At 41.5% G+C, this 27,333-nt stretch overlaps 2 protein-coding genes across 2 annotated transcripts; both read right to left on the minus strand.

The window, feature by feature from the left end:
• Window positions 1–4,019: 4,019 nt before the first annotated feature.
• On the minus strand, window positions 4,020–5,423 carry LOC131192515 (zinc finger protein RFP-like). The gene has a single exon (XM_058171723.1). The coding sequence runs from the start codon at window positions 5,113–5,115 to the stop codon at window positions 4,633–4,635; it is 483 nt and encodes a 160-aa protein (XP_058027706.1). The 5' UTR covers window positions 5,116–5,423; the 3' UTR covers window positions 4,020–4,632.
• A 5,322-nt stretch (window positions 5,424–10,745) lies between these two features.
• On the minus strand, window positions 10,746–26,341 carry LOC131192492 (zinc finger protein RFP-like). The gene is made up of 7 exons (XM_058171678.1): window positions 25,856–26,341; window positions 24,505–24,600; window positions 23,721–23,951; window positions 21,655–21,677; window positions 19,862–19,980; window positions 13,627–13,659; window positions 10,746–12,110 (listed from the first exon to the last, which is right to left on the minus strand). Exons 1-7 carry the CDS (start codon window positions 26,267–26,269, stop codon window positions 11,596–11,598), a joined length of 1,431 nt encoding a protein of 476 aa, XP_058027661.1. The 5' UTR covers window positions 26,270–26,341; the 3' UTR covers window positions 10,746–11,595.
• Between the last annotated feature and the right edge of the window lie 992 nt (window positions 26,342–27,333).

Consider the following 27,333-nt stretch of genomic DNA (forward strand, 5'->3'; position numbering starts at 1 on the left):
CCCCTTTGCCATAACTTTTCAAAAATCTTTTTAAAGTTTGGGAGATGAAAATATAAAAAGAATCTTGTTTTCAAGACTTCCATTTCTCACGCAGATAGTCGCCTCGCTATCTTTCTTTCCTCCTTCCATGTGGCTGCCCTGGTTTTCTACAGCTTCTGCTGGGAAGAAAGCAAATAAGGGGCCTGCATAAGTGCACAAAAGTGCCTACTGTTCCTGTCCTATTGTTTCCTTTCATTGTATGTGCTTGTATATAATGTTGTGACAAAATAATAATAATAAAAAAAATACCGGCCCTCCAGGGAATTTGCGACTTCCCTGTTCACCCCAGCCTGTGCCCCTGTTCCTCGCTGTCTCTTCAAGACAGCTATGATTCCCTAGGGAATTCCCTAAACAGCTGGGATATCAGTGTTCTTCAGGAGCCCCTGAATTCGCGCTGTATCACCTTTGCTAGCCATACCCCTCTCCACTTTTATCAGCTTTCTAACTACCCAGAATTGTTACAAGCTTTATACATGCTTACACATGGATATGCAGTCTTTGTTCTTGCCAGACAGACTCCACAATTACAGTCTTCCTGACTTACTTACAAGTGTGTGTCATCTGGTTTTATTTTAGCAGACAGCCCATCAAAGTGTTCAAGCTAGACTGAAAATAGGATGATTTATTTATTAGCAGATCAATTCCTCACAATCTACATAAAAGGAATTAAATTTCTTTTTAAAAATTCTTGAAATCCTAGGCTTAGAAAACTTGGAACTCCCTCGCCTTCGTCAAGACCTAAGCTTAACTCACAGAATCATCTATTGTAATGTCCTTCCTGTCAAAGACTACTTCAGCTTTAATTGCAATAATACTAGAGCAACCAATAGATTTAAACTTAATGTCAACCGCTTTAATCTAGATTGCAGAAAATATGACTTCTGTAACAGAATCATCAGTGCTTGGAATACTTTACCTGACTCTGTGGTCTCTTCCCATAATCCCAAAAGCTTCAACCAAAAACTTTCTACTGTTGACCTCACCCCATTCCTAAGAGGACCATAAGGGGCGTGCATAAGCGCACAAACGTGCCTACCATTCCTGTCCTATTATTTTTCTTTTCTTCTTCCTATATATATGCTTATACCTCCTTATATTTACTCATATATGTGTTTATATACTATATAATCTTTTTTGTATGATACCTACATATATTGTTGTGACAAAATAAATAAATAAAATAAATAAATTCTGTTCAGTTTCGTCACCATTCAAAAACACTGTTTGAGCTTAGCCTGGTGATTTATTTATATTTCCTCTTTGGCTCCGTTTATCTGATGAAAATGTTTTGACTAGCATTCTTGAACCTGTAGCAATAAATAACAGAAACTTTAAATCTTCCAGGTAAAGGCCTTGGCAAACCACCCTCATAGTGCCAAGAAAATTGCATGGACGTGTTCATGATATCACCAGGATTTGAACTCAACTCAACAAAGTTTATCTTTTTCCCTGCTTCTGCAACCCCCTTCAGTGAGTGGGTCTCAAAGCTCACTTAATAACTGTCTCACTTGGCAGCAGAAATTTGCAAATTGAGGACTACCTGTATTAGGTATGTTCATTAGGATTACTCACTTGCACCTTTGCCAACAGCAACTTGTCAATCTTCAGTTATTTAGATGCTTTGAGATGTTCCAGAGAGCTGCTGTTAGCAATCAAAGTCACTGTATCAGAGTTCACTCCCCTTATTATTTGTATCTTGCCTTTACTATGTTTACAAATAACTCAAGGTGGCAAACATATCCAACACATCTTCCTCCTCCTATTTTCCCCACAACAATCCTGGGAGGTGGGTTGGACTGAGAGAGAATAACTGGTTCAGTCACCCAGCTGGCTTTCATAGCTAAGGCAGGACTTGAACTCACGAGTCTTCCTCTTCCTAGCCTGGCGCCTTAACCACTAGACCAAATTGGATCTGATTCCCATCTCAATATCAAAGCCACTTTTGGGATGCTTCCAATTGTTGACCCCTGGTGGCTCTCTGGATGAATCACCCTGCAGTTTTCTTGATGAAGTTTGGGAAGTGGCTTGCCATTGCCTGCTTCCTAGGGCTGAGTGAGAGTGACTGGTCCTAAGGTTGATCAGCTGGCTTTGGAACTAAGGCAGGATTAGAACTCATGGTTTCTAGCTTGATTTCTTAACCACTACACTAGATTGCCTTTTTCGTTTACATTTATTCAATTGCAGAGGCAGGGTGGCTTAAAGTAATAAGAAAAAAGTGTTATTGTCAAACAATGTATTTATTTAATAATATATTTTATTTATACAATTCTATTTGAATTTTGGCTTGACCAGGTGAAACATTTATTTATTTATTTATTTATTTATTTGATTTTTATACCGCCCTTCTCCCGAAGGACTCAGGGCGGTGTACAGGCAAAATAAAACAATACAATATAAAGATTAAAATACCATTAAAAAACTTATTTAAATTAGCCTGAAATTAAGAATTTCCATACTAAAAACCCCGTTTAAAATTGATAAAATTTCCCAATAAAACTAATTTAAGCCAGCCCCGCGCGAATAAAGAGATGTGTTTTTAGTTCGCGACGAAATGTCCGAAGGTCAGGTATTTGACGTAGACCCGGGGGAAGCTCGTTCCAGAGTGTGGGCGCCCCCACAGAGAAGGCCCTTCCCCTGGGGGCCGCCAGCCGGCATTGTTTGGTGGACGGCACCCTGAGAAGTCCACATAGCTCTCACATAGCTCTCACATCTCCTATCTTGATAACAGATGGTATGTTTTATTTTTGTCTACTATCTTCTGTGCATCTTCTCTTTCTATGTGCATACAGTATTACACTGAATAATCACTGAATTGTTTTTATTTCAAACAGCATAAAAGTAATACCACCACTCTAAAGTAGAAATAAAATCTCATATTGGCAAATAAAATGAGGTAAAAATACATTTATTGACATAAAATTGCAAGGGAAGGAACTACAATCCATGAGACCCTTACAAAATTACAATCACTCCTACAATCGGTAATCCCATTGTTGTAGATAATTTACATAAGTATAAAAAGACAGAAACAGATCTGTAAAATAAAAATAAAAAACCCTATGAGGCTCTACTTGCTGAAGCCCTGCTAGGGTTGTGATTTAAACTGAAACGGGAAAAAAGCAGGGAGGAAAGAAAAAAAAGTAGGAAAAGATTACAGAATATACTGAATTATGGGAACCTACACAATCACGGATTGCAACTCAACATTAAACAAACAAACTTTATACATAAATGGGCAAGAGAGCTGTGATGGACATTTAAAACCCATGATTTCTGGGTTCAGCTGTAAAATAAGCTATCTTTAATATCGACACACCTGAAGAAATGACATTACAGACTATCAAGCTTTTATTGGACACCTCATTTTTTAGATCGACTGACTGACCCGTTCCTTCAGTTTCCAAGGCTCCACAACTGCAAGCAATTTGGGGCGGCATAGAATACACAATAAAGGAAGCTGAAGTAGCAAAAAGCTAAGGAATCTCTGCTTTAAAGGCTTTCAGAGATCCCTGCTTGGCAAATAGGGATTTTTCCAAAGTTTTGCCTATGGAGAGCCCTTCTTTTAGGGGAGTGCCAGCCAGACGCCATCGTGCAAAAAGAAACAGGGGAGAAGGGTCTCTCCAACCAAGGAAGCCTCTGAGAATGTATGGAGCAGAGCTGCGGTCCTGGCATCAAAAAAGTTCACTTGCCCCTCTTCGCAGTTGAGGCAGATGCAGACCCTCGTGGGCCTCTCAGTCAGGACCAAGTCAAAGCGTTCTGATGGAGAAATGGCCATGTATTTCCCTTCCCATTCCCCAATCTGCCGGTGTCTGGTCTGCACATCAAAATTTCTTAAGTTCAGTGCCTTGCTGGCAACCCCTACACCCCATCCTGCTCTGTCTCCTATAATAACTTCCCAGAAATGCCTCCCTGTGGAAAACTCCTGACAGCCAAGGACATAAGGATTATATTCAAATCTCTTGCAGTTTGCGACATCATTTATTTTTTTAACTGGATTAAGTCCTTTGACGCTTTTTCGATCTTCAGAGATGTCAAGGCAGTCAGGATGGGCAGGGTCTGGATCCAGAATTACATTCTCTCTAAGGGGGAAGAGAAGAAGAAAGGAAGAAGAACAAGAGCTTCAGCTGCAGGCCTGGTTTGTGTCTTCACCCCCAAGAGTTTAACCCTCTTGTGTGAATGGAGTTCAGCTTCCAAACACCCCCTCCGGACTGGAAGACTCATTGTTTTTTTAAACAACACCTAAGCATTGCCTAGTCCAACTTTGGCAATTGTAAGACTTGTGGACTTCAACTCTCAAAATTCCCCTGAAGGGGTTTGCTAGGAGGTTAAAGTAGGTCAGGACAAGAAATTAAAAAAAAAAACAAGTCAAGGAACCAATGAGTGATTCTTAGGATGTTAACTTCCTTAATCTAAACTGTATAAAATTTGTATTGTATATGGTTCAGGGTCTCGGCTCTTTTAGCTGCCGAGACTCTTTTGCTGAAGTACTTCAATAAAAGCTCCTTGAATCTTCTCTCCAGTCTGGTTCTGACTGATGGTTCTGCACCAGGCTAAACCCAATTTGCAGACAACAGAGGAAGCAAGTAAATTGGTTCAAGGATTGCCAGGAAGACCAAGGATCTGAATGGCTCCCTGCAGTGATTCCTCCTGGCTGATTCCTATCTGGTATTCCTGGAAAGCCTCCTGCAGAGGGATCACCGAGTGGCCCTTGTGCTCTTTGGATCGGTCGCAGACCACGCAGATGAGGGTCTCGTGGTCCCTACAAAAGAGCTTCAGGGGCTCCCGGTGCTTCGGGCAGAAGCTCCCTCCTTCCTCGCCCCAAGGACCTCCGCATCGCCTGGCCACTTCCACCATCCGCGCCAGCTGCCTGTTGGGGAGGAGGTTGCAGAGTCTGAAGGTTTGTCTGCATTGGGGGCAGGAAGCCTCCGATTCCGACGTCCCCCAACTGCGGGTCAGGCAGCCCCGGCAGAAGTTGTGGCCGCACTCCGGCATGAGCACGGGGTCCTGGAAAAACTCCAGGCAAATGGAGCAGGTGCCTTCTTCCAGCAAACCCTGCAAGCGCGCTTCGGCCGCCATCGCCGGGAAAGGAAAGAGAAAGTTAAGTTTCGCTTCTTATCAGCTGACCATCTTTGGGCTCCGCGCAGGCGGGAAACCCAAATGAATAGTTGCTGCTTTGAGGTCAGCTTCGCTGGCTTCTTAAAGAAGAACTACCGCACTTTAAAAAGAACAATTTGGAGAGGAGCAAAAATTCACGGGAATCAGTTACTATTGGCCCAACCAGCTCGTTAAAGGGAAAATTGTTTTAAAAACCGGAGAGAGGTAAACATCCCTGGGACGATCTACCGATCAATTACAATTGATCCTAGCATCCTGTTAAAGAGAGAATTAAAAAAAAAAAAACTGGGGAGAAGCCAACATTCATGGGATGCCCCCCACCCATCAATTATTGATCCAAACATTCTGCTAAAGGAGAGTGGGGAACCTTGGCCCCTTTATGGCTTGTGGATTTCAAATGGTATATATATAAGGTCTCCTGTTTGAGCATGGGGCTAGATTAGAAGACCTCCAAGGTCCCTTCACTCTATTCTTATTGGTTGGTTGGTTGACTGACTTCAGCTCCCAGAATTTGTGAGCCAGCTGGCTCAGGAATTTATGGAATTGACGTCTGCAAATTATAAAAGAACCATCATTCACCCCACCCCACCCCCACCTTTGCTAAAGGGAAAGATATTGAAAAATCCTGGGGAGAAAGAAACATCCATGGGACCGATTGCCAAACTATTACTGACCAACCAGCTTGTTAAAGGGAAAAATGTTTTTTTTAAAAAAATAGGAAGAAGGAAACATTCAGAAGAACTGAAATAGACCTGGAGAAGCCCTTGATAAAAGCCCAGATCAGATGCTGCAATTGATGGGATGTCTCAGAGATAAAGGGGGAAATTAAACTCTTTTTGGTCTCTTTTAACAGGAATATCCTGCAGAGGAAGAACTGCCCCATTCCCAGCCAGCCAATCAGGAAATGGATCAGGAAAAGCTCTAAAACGGAGCAAAAGTCCAAGTGAAAAGGCAGCCTGGATCTCTCCCGTAGAAGGGAGACACTGAAGACTATCTTGTAGATGTAGAATATGGAATATGTAGAATGTGGAATAGGATCATTTGCTGAATGGAAAACTTCACGTTTGACCAATGAGGTGCCTCTTAAGGTAAAAGATAGATAGAAAGAATCATTAATAGTCTCAGGCCAACATAGGACAGGAGAACCCATGGGGGAAGGGGGGGAGAAATCTGGTGGGTGGAGAACATCTTATACACTTTTGCCCTTTGTTCAAAGGCTTTTTGGGAGGCTTCTTTAATCACAACAGGGTCTCTGAGGGACCATAGACAGTCCCAAGCCCCCTCCTTTATCTTGCCTTTTTGGCAGTGGCACATCATTTCTGGAATGCCCTCCCCAGAGTCCCTTAATTGGCACTCACAGCAGCACCATTTTGGCACCTGGTGAAGACCTTTCGAAGGAAGGAAGGAAGGAAGGAAGGAAGGAAGGAAGGAAGGAAGGAAGGAAGGAAGGAAGGAAGGAAGGAAGGAAAGCATCACGAATATGACTGCAACTACAGTACTACTACTAAACTGGTTTAGGGCCTGGAAAATTTAGAGATTTAATTTACAGAACATTCACATCTAAATCTCTTTTTATTTCCCAGAAGAGGGGAGATGCTGCAAAGCAGGAAAAATCCTAGGAGTATTCAACAAAAGGATGGAAGCCCCACCCCTTATTTACATATGGGTAAAAGGCGGGGCTGGCTGCCATCTTGACTTTGTTGACCTGCCTTGGGATACCTTTGCTGTAATCCCTTTTGATATTCTGTTGGGCTAGATCAGTGGCTCTCGATTTGTCGTATGTGAAGTCAAAGAATAAGCATTTTAACATTTCTCATTTTTAATGTATATAGACATTAAATTATGACAGAGTTTCAAACTTATGACCGTTACAGCATCCTCATGATTACTTGATCAAAATATAGTCGCTTGGCAATTGGCTCATATTTATGATGGTTGCAGGGTCCCCTGGTCATGTGATCACACTTTGTGACCTTCTGACAAGCAGAATCAACGGGGAAGCTGGATTCATGTAGCAACCATTTAAATAACTTAACAACTGCAGTGATTCACTTAACAACTGTGACAAGGATTGTCATGTAGCGCTACACCCAAAAGGGTTGCTGGGATCCAGGTTCCCCTTGCCCCCTTTTCCAACCATCCAGGCACCTTCTCTTGCTTCAGTCCACTCCTTGTGGCTGCCACTCCACTCTGGTCCCTTTGCTCAGGCACCTCCACTTTCCCTGCTCAGCTGGACTCTGATATCTTGTCCTTCCAGCTGGACACTTCTGGAGTCTCCTCTCAGCTGGCGGGTCACACAGTGGGGTGGTGGTCAGACGGCTATTCAGCCAGTTTTTCCTCTCCCCCCTCCTGCTTGCTGGTTTCTCCATTACCTGCCTCTGCTCCTCCGTTGATTCTCCTGCCTGCCACCCTTTCTCTCCATCTCTTTCTCCTTCCTCCTCTTTTCTCAGCCTTTCCTCACACTCCTTTCTCCCCCTTTCCTCAACCCACCCTCATGCACCACTTTCCCCACCCCTCACTTGGTGGGGTAGAAACCAGGTGAGCCAGGAGGCTCCATTTCCCTTCTCTGCTCCCCCAAAAAACCTATTCCTCTCGCCCTCTCTCTCTCCTCCGACTCTCCTTCTCTTTCCTGCCAAAATGTTTTCATTCCCTTCTTTCCCCATGATAGTTAAAATGGCGCAAAGCAGGGGTGAAATGCTCCCGGTTCGGTCTGGTTCGCCCAAACCGGTAGTAAAAAATGTAAAAAATAAAGTTCCAACAATCAGGTGAGCGACGTGCGATCGTCGGAATTTTTTAAAACTTTTTTAGCATTTTTTTCTACCAGTTCTTCGAATTGCGCATCACTCAGCTGATTGTCGGACTTTTTTTTTACTACCAGGCAAATAGTTTGTCAAAAAATGCTTTTAAAAGTAAAAAAAAAAGGCTCTGAAGATCACAGCTGTGGTGCATGATCATCAGAGCCCTTTTTTTTACTTTTAAAAGCATTTTTTGACAACCTATTTGGCTGAATAGGTTGTCAAAAATACTTTTGAACTTCCGGGTGGCGCCACCTTTCTCGCTGGGTGCTAATTTATGGCACTCCGCACTGAATATGGTAAAAGCCGGTGAAAACAGCAACGAACAGCTGTTCCCGGCTTCAATTTCCCTCTCTGGTTGAAAGAGAGAGAAAGAGCAAGAGGGGGGATAGTGGTAGATTCCCCTAGGGGCTTTGTTTTTGTTATGCAAAGTCCCGAAAGGTCGAATCCCTTTGAATCCTCCCTTAATCTCCAGTATTCACTGCGCTTCTGCAAAAGCAGGAAAAGAGGAAGGTGTCCACTTCTGCTAACAATTGATTTCTTTTTGTGGATTTCTAAAAGCAGACGGAAGAAGCATGAGTGAACAATTATTGGTTTGCAAGTATTTTTGATTTCCTGACTTCCACCTTTTTTTAAAAAAGAGAAATCTTTTTTCCCCCCTTCTTTTAATTGCTTAAAATGGCGTTTGAGAGCAATTGAAGGCAGAGCGATACATCAAAGGGAGCCTTGCTGTGGAATCGAAACTGAATGGAGATTTTATCTTATTGTGTTGGGACTGTGGATTGTTGGATTATATTACATAGTTTAAGTATTTCACAAGGGGATTCTCAGCAGGAACTTTGTCATGAAGGTTCTTTCAGAAGAATGGATTCGTGACTTTATACAGGACTACACAGAAAGTATGTATTTAATTATTCAAAAATACGAATTGATAAAAAATGGGGACATTTTGGATGAGAGCTTGGCGGAAATTAACCAGTGCAACCACTTGGAAAATAGAATGGAGGAGATACAAACAAAAGTGGATAAATATGAAGATATGATCGTGAATAAACAAGTTGATGTAAAGAAGTTTTTTTAAAATAGTTTGGATGAAATGCCTGAATTTGTGCTACAGGAGGCTGTCTCCTGAATCGAAAAAACTCACATGGTTAATGTTTTCCAAGAGTTCTCTTTTTGGACTGATGGAATATACGGCAGTAATTTGTGGATTCTTGGACATAAGGAACTACTAGGAAATATTGTGACTGACTTTTCAAAAGGAGTAATGAAGGAAAGACAGAGATTAATGCATCAAAAAAAATGGCAAGAGACAAAAGTATTATCCTTGAAACAAGGTTTTTTTGAAATATTAACAGACAAAAATATTAGTGTCCCGGAAAGACAATTTCTGAGGAAGATCTGGAAGAAATGGGTTGATTATATGTTTTATATCTATCATAAAAGACTAGATATTTGGATCTATACTGGATTTTGACGAGGAAGGACTAAAGTTGAATAGATATTGTAATTTTCTGTATTGAAATTTTATAATGTGTTGCACTGAATTTTAAATAGAATATTCTCAAATGATCTTATGTAAGAAAGACCTGGGGGGGAAATTATATGGTTATAGAAGCTATAAGGGAGATATTTTTTGAATTGGATTGGATTTTTATGCTTTAGCTGGTTTTAAATACTTTAGGATTCTATTGATTTATATATTTTATTACTGTTAATTTTTTTAAAAATTATTTTTATTTTTATTTTTTTGAAGGATTTTGGTTATGTTAGGAGGAAGTCAGAGCTAGAGAGGGAAAATTGGTATAATAGTTTTGGGGAAAAATTTTCTTAGCATGTTTGTTTTATTTTTAACTATACCTTGTGCTTGTTCTGGGAAGTCAGGGGAGAGGGGGGAGGGGATTAGTGAAGGGAGGTGGGTTGTGGGGAAAGGCGGAAAAAATTTTTTTGTAAAACTTTTTGAATTAAAAAAAAACTTTTAAAAGTAAAAAAAAATCTCTGAAGATCGTGCGCCACTGCTGATTCCCCCCCCTCTACGCACACTGTTCTACTTACTCACTTAACAGCTGTCTCACTTGGTAGCAGAAATTTAGAGCCCAATTGTAAATCGAGGACCACCTGTATTAGATATATTCATTAGGATTACTCATTTCCTCTTTGCCAACAGCAACTTGACAATCTTCAGTTATTTAGATGCTTTGAGATGTTCCAGAGAGCTGCTGTTAGCATTCAAAGTCACCATTATCAGAGTAGTGTTTCACTCCCCTTCTTATTTATTTTCATCTCACCTTTATTATTTTTACAAATAACTCAAGGTGGCAAACATATCCAACACATCTTCCTCCTCTTATTTTCCCAACGATCCTGTGAGGTGGGTTGGACTGAGAGAGAATGACTGACTCAAACTTACCAATTGGCTTTCATGGCTAAGGAGGAGTTGAACTCATAGTCTTCCTCTTCCTAGCCTGGCGCCTTAACCACAAGATGAAACTGGTTCTGACGCCCATCTCAATATCAAAGCCACTTTTGGGATGCCTCAGATTGTTGACCCCTGGTGGCTACCTGGACGAATCTCCCTCCACTTTTCTTGGTAAAGATTCAGGAGTGGCTTGCCTTTTTCTTCCTAGGGCTGAGTGAGAGTGACGGGTCCAAGATCACCCAACTGGTCTTGTACCTAAGGCAGGATTAGAACTCCTGGCTTCTAGCTTGATTTCTTAACCACCACTCTAGATTGGCTTCTTCTTTTACAGTTACACAATAAAAACCAGAGTGGCTCAAAGGAAGAGGGAGAAGGTGTGCTATTTGGCATCTGTTCAAATAATGCATTTATTTAATAATGTATTTCATTCTTACAATTCTATTAACAATTCTTTTTGACTTTTGGCTTGAGCCAGGTGACACATTTAGGGCACATAGACTCACATTTTCTATCTTGATAACAGATGGTATGTTTTATTTTTGTCTACTGTCTTCTGGGCATCTTCTGTTTCTATGTGTTACACTGAACACATTTATTGCCATAAAATTGCAAAAGAGGAAATAACAATCCATGACAAACCTACTGTATAAAATTACAATCAGTAATCTGATTCTTGTAGATAACCTATAAGTATAAAAAGATAGAAAAAGCTACAAAGCTTGTATGTATGTATGTATGTATGTATGTATGTATGTATGTATGTATTGTTGGATTATGACAATTATGTGTTAAAACGAAACAGGATAAAAAGGGGGAAGGAAAGAAAAAAGAAGGGAAAGATTACAGAATATACCGAATTATGGACACCTACACAATCATTGATTGCAACTAATATGAAACCAACAAGCATGATCCATAAATGGGATGGAGAGCTGTGACAGACGTATAAAATCATGATTGACAGGCTTAGCTGTAAGGTATCTTTAATACTGATATACCTGAAAACATGATGCTAAAGCCAATAAAGCTCCTAGCACATCTATTTTTTTTTATCCAGAGAAATAAAAATGATGATCAGGTTATTCCTTCATAATGACTGATTGACTGATTAAGGTGGCATAGGGAAATAAAGGAAGCTGAAGTAGCAAAAAGCTAAGGAATCTCTGCTTTAAAGGCTTTCAGAGATCATCGCTTGGCAAATAGGGATTTTTCCAAAGGTCCCCTCTTTTAGGAGAGTGTCATGCAGGTGCCCTCATCCAAATAGAAATAGGGCAGAAAGGTCTTTCCAATGAAGGAAGCATCTGAGAATGAATGGAGCAGAGCTGTGGTCCTGGCATCAAAAAAGGCCAGTTGCCCCTCTTCGCAATTGAGAGAGATGCGGATCCTCGTGGGCTTCTCAGTCACAACCAGGTTATAGCATATTGATGGAGTAATGGCCGTGTATTCCACTCCATATTCCGCAAACCCCCAGCTCCTGATCTGCTCATCAGCATTTGTTAAGTTCACTGGCTTGTTGGCAACCCCTACATGCCATTCTCCTGTACCTCCTACCATAACTTCCCAGAAATGTCTCCCTGTTGAGAACTTCTGACAACCAAGGACACAAGGATTATATTCAAATCTCTTGCCGTCTGAGACAGGATGTTTTTGTTTAACTGGCTTAATTCCTTTGACACTTTTTCGATCTTTGGAGACGTCAAGGCGGTGAGGATGGGCTGTGTTTGGATCCAGAGTTACATTCTCTGTAAAGGGGAAGGAAGGAGAAAGAGATTCAGCTGCAGCCCTGGTTTGTGTCTTCACCCTCAAGAGTTTAACCCTCTTGTGTGAATGGAGTTCAGCTTCCAAACACCCCCTCCAGGACTGGAAGACTCATTGTTCTTTTAAACAGCACCTAAGCCATTGCCTAGTCAAGACTCCTCCAACTTTGGCAACTGAAAGACTTGTGGACTTCAACTAACAGAATTCCCCTGATGGGGCTGCTTGTGTCCAGGTCCTCTTTGCTCTCTTTTCTACAAGCACTTGGGCTCTCCCATTGTCTTATTCCCATCCTCTGTTCACTTCCGGCCTGTTTGGCACCCCTCTGGCCTTCTCTTTCCATTCACTTAGGTTGCCTTCACCATTTTCCAGTCCATCTGCCTCCCCTTCAGCTGCCACTAAGCTGCACACCTTCAGGATCCATTGATTACCTGTACAGCTCTTGGCTCCTCCACTCAGCTCTTCGTCTCTTGGCTCCACTGGTCAATTCCCCTAATCTCTAGTCTCCCATGTGGCTGCTACTTGGCTGATTGCCCTCCAGCTCCACCATGCTGGATGGAGAATTCTGAGAACTGAAGTCCACAAGTCTCACAATGGCCAAGGATGAAGACCTCTGGCCAAGTCCTTCAAACCCTTCATAGTGCTCCACCTCTTCTAGCCTCCCTGCACAATTCTCTTTAGCTTCCACCTTGCAGGTGAGATTAATGGGGCTGGGAGTGAAGTGTGGTTGGCTTTGCCTTCAGTGAGTTGCTGGGAGGGCCAAGGTTGAACAGGGACTCTACCTGGAGCATTAATCGAGAAGATCAGGCAGAGAAAGAGGCTGCCATGTTTCAATTCTGAACTGGCAGAGTCAGAAGGATCCCCCAGAGGTAACTTGGGACACACGATGGGATGTGAGGAAAATCCGCCCTTTTCTTTGTGAGTGTCAGGGTATCACAGTCATGTACAAAAGGGGAGGATCTTGCACAGGAAACCTCTGCTTTCATCAGTCTGATGGCCCACATGGTGGAGGCAACCCTGATGCTCCAAGGTTGCTATGTGCTTTGACCCAAAGGACCCAATTTCTCTGATCCCAAAGACCTGGTCTCTCACCAACTTATAGTCAGGCAGTGAAATCAACAGGATGTTTTTAGCTTGGTAGGAATTCAATATTCCTTTCAGTCCCAGGCCATATTTTCCCATTTGTCCAGATATTTCATTCTACACCAAGATCGGCTTTATTTTTCTAGATTATGTATAGAACAGAACAACAGCTTTATTTGGCCAAGTATTTTCAGAAACACAAGGAATTTGTCTCTGCTGAATAAGCTCATATTGTACATATAAATAGCAAGTAATAATCCATAAATCATAAAATCATTAAAGTTTACTGGATCATCATAGTCTTATATAGTATCTAATCCTATATTTTTCTTTTTTCTTACTCTATCATGTTTCTCTTAAAGCTCCTGGCATCAGAGCTTAAAATTGCAAACGACTTAGATTTTTATAACTCATATTTACCTTCCTGTAGTTGAAGTCCACTTTCCAGAGTATCTGGGGAAGAAAAGGGAGGGATTCAGTATCTCATCACTGGAACTGGAGCAACAGAAGGGCCTCCCTCAGATACCCTGGTTTGCTTTCCTTGGACTCAAATCAGGAAATAAGGAATATGGAAAGCTACAAACTAAAATGTCATTGGTAGCTGTATATAATCCATTAGATACAAATATATTCTGCTATATATTCCATATACAGGTGATTCTTGATTTACAACTATTTCTTTAGTGAAGTTATAGCGGCACTGACAAAAGTGATTTATGACCGGTTCTCACACTTACGACTGTTGCAGCCTCCCCAGTCACATGATCAAAATTTAGGCCTCTGGGAACCAGCTTGTATTTACGAGGGTTGCAGCATCCCATGGTTCTGGGATTGTCATCTTCAACCTTCCTGGGGAGCTTCTGACAAGCAAAGTCAATGGGGGAAGCCAGATTCATTTATCAACAGTGATTCACTTAACTGCCATGATTTTCTGAATAACTCTGGCAAAAAAGTTCGTAAAATAGGGCACAGATCATTTAATAATAATAATAATAATAATAATAATAATAATAATAATAATAATAATGATGATGATGATGATGATGATGATGATGATGATGATGATAATAATAATAATAATAACAATAATAAATTATAATAATAATTATAATAAATAATAAAACAATAATAACAATTTAACAACTGCCTTGCTTAGCAACAGAAATTTTTAACTCAACTGAGGTCGTAAGTCCATTATACTTAGTGGAAATTTATTCTGCTTCCCCAGTGATCCCTGCACATAGATTTGGGATACAAAGGAGAGAGGGGTGGAGCCTCCCAGCAACTCCAGTTTACAGAGAACAGCCACCTCTGTTCTGTGCTGGTCTTCTCCTGTTTGTGGGCTCCAAAATGAAACTAAGCCACCCTGGAGGAACAAGGAAGCTAAGGAGGGGCATTCTGTGAGGTCACAGGAGAGATTGCAATCTCCTGTTGAGCCCCAGAGCTTTTTCCCCTCTGTCACATCAGGACAAAGAGGCAGTCTAAGATGGCTGCCACAAAGCTGGGAGAGAGGATGACCGTCTAATCACAGTGCAGGAGTGAAGTTAGTGGACAGTGTCTGGAACTGGATGAGAAGAACTTTATTTATTTGAATTCTCAAATCCCAAAAAGAATTTGGAAAAGGGCACTTTGAAAAAATATTAAAATTGAACGCAACAGAATCAAACGGGGGGGAAAGGACAGAAAAAATGCTAAAAATACAGAAAATTGGACTTTTAAAATGAACAGGCGTTTTATTGGAAAGGCATCTTGAAACGTTGGAATTATTCACTCAAAAATTAACACTATCTTTACACTGTGGAAAATTGGAAAACCGGTTTAATACTGAAACTTAATTAAAGAGTAAGGGATGCAGTGGCTCTGTGGCTAAGATACTGAGCTTCTCGAATCTAAAAAACAGGCAGATTAAGCTCGGAATATAAAGAAATAAGAATACTTAGCATTTTGAGAAGTGTTTGTAAGTCTGAATGTATGGTTTTTGGATTATTGGATAAAAAGGGGATTCAATAAAACTCAACAAGATACTTCATCAAGAAGAATAGAGTGGAAGTTGGGAAGAGGTGGCGTTGGGAATTCAAAGTACAAAGAAGACACTGGTGAGACACTACCAGAAAATTATGGAAAAATTGAGAGTATAGATGAAATGCTGGGAAATGTAACACAAGAGACAGTGAGTGTTCAAGACACCCAGGAAGAGAAGGAGCCAACTGAAAGAGGAGATGGAAAAAGGGGACAGATAAAACAAATGGAACAAAAAAAGAGAGAGAATAATAAAAACAACAGGGATTGATGATATAAGCCAAGGGAAGAGTACTCTAAGGAAATTAAAAAAGAAACCGGGGAAACAGGAAGATTTTTATGAGAGAAAAATAGGGGCATGAGTAGATATTTCAAAAACTAGACAATGGAAAAGCATATAGAAGGGAGGAAAGTTTAAAATGAGTAGGCAAGATGTGGAAATAAATAGAAAAAAAAATCCAAGAGAGGAATATGGTAGACAAGCTAAGAAAAGAATAATCAAAGCTTTAAGGCGGGTAAAAGATGATGGGTAGAAAAGAGAATATGTTTAACATAGTAGTGGCATAACAAAACAAAACAAAACAAAAAATTAGAGGGATGGGATTTAGAGAAAAGGGGATTAATAAAATACACATTTTTATGTAATAAGGAGAAGCAATAATGAGAGGAGAAATTAAAACTTGAAGAATGGCATTACTAAATTATAATTCAGTATGAATGTGAGTAAGTTTGTTAAATATAATAAATATGATCAAAACATATGATGTGTAGATGATGATTGATATAAAAATAACATATTGAAACATTGAATAATTAAAAAATGAAGGATTATAAATTGAATAAGCAAATAATGAAAGATCTTAATTTAACATAAATGAGGGTATTATTAGAAATATATGTTTGTTAAATGAAAGATGATGGATAATATTTTATGAAAGATGATATTATTAAGTATATTTTAATAATATGTGGATTGACATAAAAATAATACATAGAATTACTAAAAAAAATATAATTGTCTCAAAATGATGGATAAAATAGGGTAATTGTCCGTAGTAATTGCAGAGGTCGCATATAATAATGCTGTACACAGCAGCACGGGGTTAACTCCTTTTCAGATAACCACCGGCATGGACTTAGTTCCAATGCCTGAACCCCTGTGCAACCCCCCACTTCCATTTCCCTAACGGACTGGATGAATTCGTTGATAAAAGGGTGGGAAAATACAAAAAAGGCCTTAGCTGTAACAGCTCAAAAATATAAAGCCCAAGCTGACAAACACCGTTCCCTTCAACCCCCTTTTTGCATTGGGGATAAAGTCTTTTTATCTACTAAGTATCTGAGGTTGAGAATACCAAGCAAAAAATTTGGTCCAAAATTTTTGGGCCCTTTCCTCATTGTAAAGATTATTAATCCCGTTAGCGTCCAATTTAAACTCCCTCGAATATTGGGAAAAATACACCCGGTATTCCATAGCAGTTTATTAAAACCTGCTAGACAATCTGGACTGAGACCTCTACCTCCCACCCCCACAACACCCTTGATAATCCAAGGTGAAACCCACTATGAGATCAAGAAAATCCTTGACTCTAGACTATACAGAGGTCAATTACAATATTTAGTCCACTGGAAAGGATATCCATTATCAGAATCTACTTGGGTCAAAAATTGGAAAATGCTGACAATTTGATTAAACAATTTCACGACACTTTCCCTGACAAGTGTCAAGGGGGTTGGGAGTGGGAGGCACCGTTTATCGGTGGTTCTCCTCCTATCTCTCTGACCTGTCGCAGACGGTGTTGACAGGAAGGCAGAGGTCGACTGCGAGGCACCTTACTTGTGGGGTGCCACAGGGGTCGATTCTCTTGCCCCTCCTGTTCAACATCTATATGAAGCCGTTGGGCGAGATCATCAGTGGTTTCGGGGTGAGATATCAGTTGTACGCTGATGACACTCAGCTGTACTTTTCCACCCCGGGCCACCCCAACGAAGCTGTCGAAGTGCTGTCCCGGTGTTTGGAGGCCGTACGGGTCTGGATGGGGAGAAACAGGCTCAGGCTCAATCCCTCCAAGACGGAGTGGCTGTGGATGCCGGCACCCCGATAGAGTCAGCTGCAGCCGCAGCTGACTGTTGGGGGTGAGTTATTGGCCCCAAGGGAAGGAGTGCGCAACTTGGGTGTTCTCCTGGATGCACGGCTGTCGTTTGAAGATCATTTGACGGCCGTCTCCAGGAGAGCCTTTCACCAGGTTCACCTGGTTCGCCATTTGCGCCCCTTCCTTGATCGGGATGCCTTATGCACAGTCACTCATGCTCTCGTTACCTCTCGCCTGGATTATTGCAATGCTCTCTACATGGGGCTCCCCTTGAGATGCACTCGGAGGCTTCAGTTGGTCCAGAATGCAGCTGCGCGGGTGATAAGAGGGAGTTCCACGTAACTCCCATGTAACACCTCTCCTGCGCAGACTGCACTGTGTCGTGTCCCACTCCTCCGCTGACGGCCGGGTCAGGGAAATCCGAATCAGGCTTGCCTCTGCAGCTCTGCCCAAAGTCCTAGCAAAGTCCTCAGAGCAGGCAGGAGACCAGTAAGTGACTTCGGCAAGATAAGTTCGACTTTTGCCTGACTCAGAGACTGCCAGAAAGCAGATCCTTTATATAGGCCATGGGGTGTGGCTCCATGACTCAGCACTCATTAAGGCCTGCCCCTCCCTTCCTTCTGTTGCCTCCGCCTATCCAGCCTTCTGATGCGAGGGTCACACCAATCAGCAGCTGTTGGGAATAAACCCTCCTCAGGCTCACATGCTGTGGAGGAGGGGGAGGGGTCTAGCTGCTCCGTTTGCCTGGGCATGGAGTCAGGGCTGGGGCCGGGAGATGCTCCTTCTTCTGCAGTTTGTGTGGGCATGGAGCCAGGACTTGGGCTGGGAGGCATACATTCTTCAGTGTTCGGGAGCAGGTAAGAAGGCCCCGGCTGCTCTGAGGGCGGGCAAGACACAACACACTGGCTACCTGTTGCCTTTCGGGTGCATTTCAAGGTTTTGGTTACCACCTTTAAAGCGCTCCATGGCTTGGGGCCTGGGTACTTACGGGACCGCCTGCTGTTACCTCATGCCTCCCACCGATCTGTACGCTGGCAGAGAGAGGGACTTCTCAGGGTGCCGTCCGCCAAACAATGTCGGCTGGCGGCCCCCAGGGGAAGATCCTTCTCTGTGGGGGCTCCTACTCTTTGGAATGAGCTTCCCCCTGGTTTACGCCAAATATCTGACCTTCGGACCTTTCGCCGCAAATTGAAAACATATTTGTTTGTTCGCGCGGGGCTTTCTTAGACTGTTTAGATTTTGAATTTAAATTTTATTTAAGTTTTAAATTGGGGTTTTTAGATTTTAAATATTTTAATTTTTCGGCCAAATTGTATAATAAGTTCTTTAATTTAGTTTTTAATTGTACATTGTTTATTTTTATCTTGGCTGTACACCCCCCTGAGTCCTTCGGGAGAAGGGCGGTCTAGAAATCTAATAAAATAAATAAATAAATAATAATAAACCTAAGAAAACTCTTGGAGGGGGGAGACGGGGGTAGAAGGGAAGTGCGGACCACCAACACTCTTCTTTATTAATTCTTTGTTTTCTTTCCTAGGATATAGCTTCTTTTGCAAGGGGGGACACCTGTCAGGCCTGGAAACCATACTAAGCCGTGGGTTTCCAGACGCTGCCACATTTCTCCCGTGGGGGGAAGAAAGGGGGTTGATGGGTATGGTAACATTTTTCAAGCGGTCAAGGTCAGATTGTGTTCGCATCTGCCGAAGGAGTGGCAAGAAGAGGTTTCGAATAAAGTGGAAGAAACGTTCGACCATGTAACCGGCAAAGGGGTTAGCGGGGTGGGACTCTTGGGGTTTGTATAACTGGGAAAAGAATCCGGAAGTTTCAGTTTTGGAATTTCACTCATCATGTGCCAGTTTCCTTATGCTAGTAAAGAACTTTGAAGGACAATGGCTTCAGAGTTTTTTTTATGCAGAAGAGGTTTTTCTGGAACCTTGACAGTAATAAGATAAAATATTGTTCCAGAAGGAACATTAGAGCTTGATTAACCAAAATATTTGATTACAACTGGATGCTTAAACAAATTAATGATAGGTAACTGTTGTTTGCACAAAAATGTAATACACACACCGGCACATTGTATTTGAAATTTGAATGGAAGATGCTTTTATGTTTGTATGGTTTTAAAAAATAAAAAACTTTTTATAAAAAAAAAGAAAAAAGAAAATCACATGATTGTGGGGATGATACAATGGTCATAAGTATGAAAAACAGTCATAAATCACTTTTTTCAGTGCCATTCTAACTGTGAACGGGCACTTAGTGAACTGTTGTAAGTTGAGGACTACCTGTAAATGGTCAACTATGAGTAGTTAATGGTTCCCGTTTTTAGGTAGCACATCTTTAATGGGAGAAACCAGAAAATTCCTCTTCCCCTCCTGGTGCCAAGACACAAGGCCTTTCTACAGAGAAATGAGGGTATCTCTTCTGCTGATCCTGAAATTGATCCCATTTTGATCCCCTTGATAGCAACCCAGAATCTCCCTTGGATGCTCTGGGATCAGAATGTCACCCAGTGTAAAATCTTTGTGGCTCTTTTTTACCTATTATTTTTTCCATGGCACTTTTCAGAAAGAAGGTGACATCAATGCAATCCCACATTGTCCACTTCGGGTCTTCAAGTAAATCCACCGGATTCTCATATGTTTCCTTAGCCTGGTACCTGGCAAGACAAAAGAACATCATCTATCATCCTGTCAATGTAAGAAGCTTTGTGGTGCCTGGTTGTGTTTAGCTTTTAGTTGATAAGTGGGGTGTTAATGGCCAGCTCATTGTCATTTTCTTGTGTTGCCCATTCTCAGCTCCTAAATACCTGGTAAGGTAAAGGTAAAGGTTCCCCTCACACATACATCCTAGTCGTTCCCGGCTCATCTCCGTTTCAAAGCCGAAGAGCCAGCGCTGTCCGAAGATGTCTCCGTGATCATGTGGCCGACATGACTCAACGCCAGAGGCGCACGGAATGCTGTTATCTATCGACAGCTCAGCTGTATTAGCCTCTGAGCCACCACGTCCCTTAGATACCTGGTAAGCTGGTGGTAAATCAGCACTCTTGTTGACTGACAAGGGACCCTGTTTCCCAGGCTTCAGTCATTTCTCTGGCTAGCTATTCAAATATGGGCACCATGACAACCCAGTTTCAGTTTGGGGCTCCCTACTCTTGAAAATTCTTGTGAATCTCTTGGCCAAAAAAATAAATTGTATCTTCCAAATGACTTATGACTAATATGGGTGAGGCAGATAATGAGTTAGAACAGGGGTCCTCAAACTTTTTAAACATGTGGCCAATTCACAGTCCCTTAGACTGTTGGGGGGCTGGACCAGCTGGGTGGGGGTGGCTAGGTGGTCATGTGACTGGGTGGGCGTGGCCAGTTTAGCAGTCCAAACAATACACACAAATTAAACTTTAGTTTGTTTTGCTCCAGAGGGTGGAAATCAGGTTAGTGAAGGGATGTGGCTGTCTTGAGGTGTGTATGAGGGATTTTCTCTCTCTCCCCCTCCCTCCCTCTATCTCTGTCTGCCGGGGAGTCAAAAAATGGGCCCATAATTGGCCTCCTGAGGCCGCCCTGCCTCCCGTTTTTGGCCTCCCCAGCCTACAGTACCTCTATGCTGTCTAAAAAAGGCCTCCACCCATCTCATTTTTGCCTGCTCCAGCCTCCAGAAGGCACATAAGGGCCGGCGGGTAGGTGAGGCGATATGGGCGGGAAAGCCTTGTGGTCCCGTGCGGGCCAGATTAATGGCTTCGGCGAGCCATATCCAGCTCACGGGCCGTAGTTTATTCCACCCCTAAGTTCGAAGATGGATATAACATTCAAACTGATCTTGACGGATTAAAGGTAATGCAATGAAACTGAATAGAGATGAATGCAGTTACAACTATCCTTAAATTTATGACTATTTGTTACAGCAGTTACAGTTACAGCAGCTCTCAAAAAACTGACTTACAACCATTTTCCCACTTAACATCTGTCACAGTATCTCTGTAATCACAATTCGGGTGATTGGCAACCAGCATGTATTTATGATAGTTGCATTACTTAGAACAGCTTACATCCTACAGTGATACTTTTAAAACCATCAAACATCTTTGGATAAAAAGGCTAAATTCAATCTAAACAACTGGCTGACTGTGAAACCAACTGTAATAATGGACCATATCAAATATTGCTAATTATATTGTATTGAGGTTGTCTGAGAAAATATCTAAAAAGCCCTGAAATACAATATGCTATCATTACATTAAAATACTGCTAAATACAAACAGAACTTTCCAAATTAGGAAAACTGCTGGAGGAGCTGCTGATCTCTGAGACTGTAAAGAAAAGGTGGATATACTTACTTCTTCAAGGTGCTTCCAATGTCCTAAAAAATAGAGACGAAGCACTGAAAGGAGCCATTTCCTTTGCATAAAATTAAATTCTTACATTCACAAAATACATGAGTGAAACATCTGGACAACCAGACACTGACCGACATATAAAGTATATGTATATTTAAAAATATAAAGTATATTTTTTTAATAAAAAAACCCATTGTTCTTTTTCACCAACTGCTCAGCTGTTTTAGAGAGGTATATTTTTACTTCCTTGTCTAAGAAAAATTATACCCCAGTTGAATCCAGCACAATTACAATATTGGAAAAACAAAATAGTGCATCAATAGGATAAAAATATCCCTGCATTTACGCTTCCAGAATCAAGGCACTTTGGAAAATCAAAGTGGTTATAATACTTTGTAGAAGGTCATCAGTGTTAGGTTTCTCCTTGCCCTGGAGATTAAGGGGAGGGAGAGACCCTACAAAGAACACATAACACCACATCCCCTAATAGGGGAGGGGAGCCTCAAATTGTGAAGAATATAGAGACATATAGAGTACTTTGAATTCTTCCTTTTTGCATGGCCTGATTTTTCTTAATTATATATACCAACTATTAGCCATTACAGGTCGTCCTTGAGTTTCAATAGTTCATTTAGTGACCATTTGAAGTTACTACGGTACTGAAAATTGCTCTATGATAATTTTTCATATTTAAGACTCTTGCAGGATCCCCATGGTCACATGATCAAAATTTAGCCACTTGGCAACTGATTCATATTTATGAGGGTTGCAGCGTCCTGGGGTCATGTGATCACTATTAGTGACCTTCTGACAAGCAAAGTCAATGAGGAAACTGGTTCATTTAACAATCATGTTACTAACTTAACCACTGCAGAGATTCATTTAACAACAGTGGCAAGTTTGTAAAATGGGCAAAAGGTCATAAAATGGGCAAAATTCAATTAACAACTGTTTCACTTAGCAAGAGAAATTTCAGGCCCAATTGTCATCATAAGTCAAGGACTACCTATAGTCTTCATACATTCCAGTCTCCTTTCCATAGAAAGAGTCAAAAAGTTTACTAAATGAGGAGTTGAAAAAAGATTTTGAACTTGGTCGAGTGCAGACATGGAAAAATATATCAATCTCCACAAGAGAAAAATGGATGGAAAAAGTGATGGAGCTAGAAAAAAAGAAAAAATTGACTGCTTTAATTAGATATGACCCTTTGTTTCTACTTGGAAGCTGCTTCTAAACTTTGTGCTGGAGATATTGATGCTTGATTTTTGATTTTTCTTGATGCTTGATTTTTCTTATTAGACTAATTTGTTTTTATAGACATGGCTAATAATTACTAAATATTCAAAAATAACAAATTGAGGCTGTAATTTTATTTTGTATTTTACTGTGCAGAAAAATGTTGAAAGAATGTTTTTTTCCCCTTTATCCTACACTTCTTTTCCGTTCTTATCCTTCTCCATTTTCTTTATTTTCATTTGTACTTTTCACCATTATAATTTCAATTAAATTTATGGGAAAAATAAGGAAAGAGTCAAAAAGAGTATTCTGTGGAGGGGCTAAAGCAGGCTATTCCATTTCATCAATGGTACACCATGATACAAAAAAGATATTGAGACAGAGAGAAGCACTAAAGATGATATTGGCTCTGGAGGCCAAACTGTACAATGAATGGCTAAGGGAACACGGTATGCTCAGCCTAACAAAGAGAAGGCTTAGGGGAGACACGACAGCCATCTTCCAATACTTGAAGGGCTCTCATAGGGAAAAGGCATCTATTTATTCTCCTTACCACCTGAGAGCAGGACAAGAAGCAAGGGGTGGAAGCTCATCACACAGAGATCCAACCTTAAATAAGGAAGAATTTCCTGACAGTGAGAATTATTGATCAATGGAACAGCTTCCCTCCCTGAGTTCTGGGTGCTCCATCACTGGAGGCTTCCAATAATAGATATCTTTAGGATGGTATAAGGACCCATTGACTTCTGCTTTGGGCAGAGGATTGGACTAGAAGACCTCCAAGGTCCCTTCCAGCCCTAGGATTCTATGATCTCAACTTCCTGCCTGACCTGTAAGAGTTGGCTGGCTGGCTGCTGAAGTTTCTCTTCTATCTCCTGGATGAGATCTTCAAGAGAGCCCAGTTCCTCCATGTGTTTGGCCAAACCCTTCTCTTTTCTTGCCATAATGTCCTTCTCTGTTTCTTCCATTTTAGTCAACAGAAACGTCTCCTGTGCTTCTAACCAGAATTTTAGCCAGCTGAATTCAGCCACTACATGTTTTTTTAGGTTTTTGATGATGTCCTAAAACAAGAAAGAGAAAAAGCAAAAGGCATCATTTTATTTTATTTTAATTATTTTACTTAATTATTTTAATTTTATTAAGTGAGGTGGGAGAATTTCCTAAAGAGAAAAAACCCCTTTTGATATTTAAAAAAACCGCAAGGGGGAAAGGTTTCTAAAAAGAAAAAAAAAGGCTCCAGTTTAAATGATCTCTCATGAAAATTTTCTTGGCAATCAGGGATTCCAAAAAAGAGACAGAAAAATATATGATTTCACAATTTTTTCAATAGGATGAAATACGGTTTGCATTTATTTATTAAACAAAACAAACCCATTGTATAAAACATAGCTCAAGGGATAGGTGCACTTATCCCAACTGTGACTAATTGAAGCAATGGTGACATCTCAGACCCCAGGTTAAGAACAAGTTCTCTGCCCTAAAACCATCTTTAACTTTGATTTTCCTTTAAGTCGGAACTTGTACTTACAAACAGGCTGCCTATTATCAAAGATGGCGGATGGGATTCTCCTTCCTATTAGCTCAGAAGCTCCTCCCCATTGGATCAATACTTACAAGCCTCTCCTGCACTCTTTGCTCTGTGTGGCTTTTGTATGTAGCTATTTTTTCTTTCTGCTCCTTCTGAGCCTTCAGGAAATCCTCAACCTTAATCTGAAGAGAAAATACAAGTTTTGAGTTTCTTTTCCGTAAAGAATTACATCATAAGGAAGACCCAGTTAGAAAATAAAGTATATTCAATTGTCATAAATATATGGCAGTTGGCAAATGTCCAAATTTTGATCATGTGACCATGGAATGATGCAATGATCATAAGGATGAAAAAAATTATGTCACTTTTTCCATTGTCATTGTAACTTTGAACAGTCACTAAATGAAAGGTTCTAATTCGAGGACTCCCTGCAAGGGCACTAAAAAGAGCTGCCTGAGTCTCCTGGTTGCAGTCATCTCAGAAGCATCACTGAGAAATGAAAGTTTGGGCTGAGATGGCGTTGGCCTGATGCAGCAGGAGAGTTTTTCGGGGTCTGCACTCAAGATTTTGTAGGACTCCATGACAATTTCGCTCTAGAGTAAATGTGGAAAGGGAGCTGGCAAAGGGAGCCTATTTCTCCCTACAGGCAATTTCCGTTGCTAAGCAAGACTGCAACCATCATAAATACATGCCGGTTGCCCAGCATCCCAATTTTAATCAGTGACCACAGGGATGCTACAATGGTCATAACTGTGAAAACGGTCATAAGTCACTTTTTTCAATGGTGTTGTAACTTTGAACAGTCACACTAAACTAATGGTTGTAAATCGAGGACTCTGTCTTCAAAAAATTGCAGCCACAGAGGATAAAGCAGGAGCTGAAGGTCTCAGGTTGGAATTAGGGAAGATTATTAAAGGAATGGTCCAGGCAGAAAGTTGCACATGTGTGTAATAAGACCAGTAAGGAATGGGGGACACTGTTGCCTGGCAACTAGAAAAGTACAAGTAAAAAGGACTCCATTAGAAGGATGCTAGCTAAGGCACGTAGACATAAACTTTGGTAACTTCTAGCTTATTATAATAATAAAACACACCTTTTGATAAGAAAACTAAATGCAATTATGAGGAATAAAGGTAAAGTATAAGAAGCCAATAAAAAGTAACATGTCTTAAAGGAACCAATGAATGATTTTTAGAGTGTTAACTCCCTTAATCATATCTACATAAAATTTTACATCGTTCAGGGGTCTTGGTTCCTTTAACTGCTGAGACCCTTTTGAAATACTTCAATGAAAGTTCCTTGAATCACCTCTCATTTCTGGTTCCGATTGGCATCTGTGTCAGGCTAAAGCCAGTTTCCCTACAACAAAGGAAGCAAGTAAAGTGATCTAAGGATCTGGATGCCCCTCCAAAGCGATTCCTCCTGGCTGATCCCTACCTGGTATTCCAGGAAAGCCTCCTCCGCAGGGATCACCGAGTGGCCCTTGTGCTCTTTGGATCGGTCGCAGACCACGCAGATGAGGGTCTCGTGGTCCCTACAGAAGAGCTTCAGGGGCTCCCGGTGCTTCGGGCAGAAGCTCCCGCCTTCCTCGTCCCTGGGACCTCCGCATCGCCTGGCCTCTTCCACCATCCGCCCTAACTGTCTGTTGGGGAGGAGGTTGCGGGGCGCGAAGATCCGTCTGCACTGGGGGCAGGAAGCCTTTGATTCCGATGTCCCCCAACTGCGGGTCAGGCAGCCCCGGCAGAAGTTGTGCCCGCACTCCGGGATGAGCACGGGGTCCTGGAAAAACTCCAGGCAAATGGAGCAGGTGGCTTCTTCCAGCAAACCCTGCAAGGGCGCTTCGGCAGCCATCGCCGCTTCCAGAAGAAAAGAGAAAGTTAAGTTTCGCTTCCTCTCCTCCAAATCAGCTGACCGCCTTTGGGCTCTGCCCAGACGGGAAACCCAAATAAATTGTAGTTGCTGTTCCGGTCAGCTTCGCTGGCTTCTTAAAGGAAAAGGAAAGTATTTTGAAAAGAACAAATTGGAGAGAGGCGAAGAGTCACGGGATGGACCCCCGATCGATTATTATTGGCCCAATCAGCTCGTTAAAATGGGGGAGTTTTTAAAATCTAGGGAGAAGCAAATATTCTTGGGACGGATCCCCAATAAATTACTGATCCAGGTATCCTGCTAAAGGAAAAGATAATGAAAAATCCTGGGGAGAAAAAAACATGCATGGGACTCATTCACCACCAATTATTATTCAGCCAGCTACTTGTTAAAGGGGAAAATGCTTTTTAAAAAATGGGAAGAATGAAACGTTTATGGGACAGAATGAGTAAAGTTGGCATGGAAGAAACTGGGAGAAACCCTTGATACAACCCGAAAGCCGATGCTGCAATTGATAGAACGTCTCACAGCTAAAGGAGAATGTAGACATTATAATTCTTTTTCTAACTTCTAATATGGGTATGTGGCAGAGGAAGACTTGCCTGGATTGTTCCTTTCCCAGCCAATCAGGAAATGGATCAGGAAAACCTCTAAAACTGGGCAAACACTACCTTGTGGAATAATGAATTTGGAATGGGATCATTTGCTGGATGGAAATCTTCAACTTTGACCAATGAGCTCCCTTAAAAGGAACAGCAATGGATTGAAAGAGCCATTAGGAGTCTCAGGCCAACCTAGGACAGGAGGACCCTTGGGGGGGGGATCTGGTGGGGGGAGAACATCTTATAGCCCCTTGGTTAAAGGGCTTTTGGGGGAAACTTCCTTAGTCACAATGGGCTACCCAAGGGAACATGGACACTCCCAAGCCCCTTCCTTTATTTTGTAATTTTGGAGGTGGCACCTCATTTATGGAATGTCCTCCTCAGAGACCCTCATTTGGCCCCCACAGTGGCCTCATTTTGGCACCAGGTGAAAACCCTTCTGAG

The sequence above is a fragment of the Ahaetulla prasina genome, chromosome 2 (assembly GCF_028640845.1).
Source record: "Ahaetulla prasina isolate Xishuangbanna chromosome 2, ASM2864084v1, whole genome shotgun sequence".
NCBI lineage: Eukaryota > Metazoa > Chordata > Lepidosauria > Squamata > Colubridae > Ahaetulla > Ahaetulla prasina.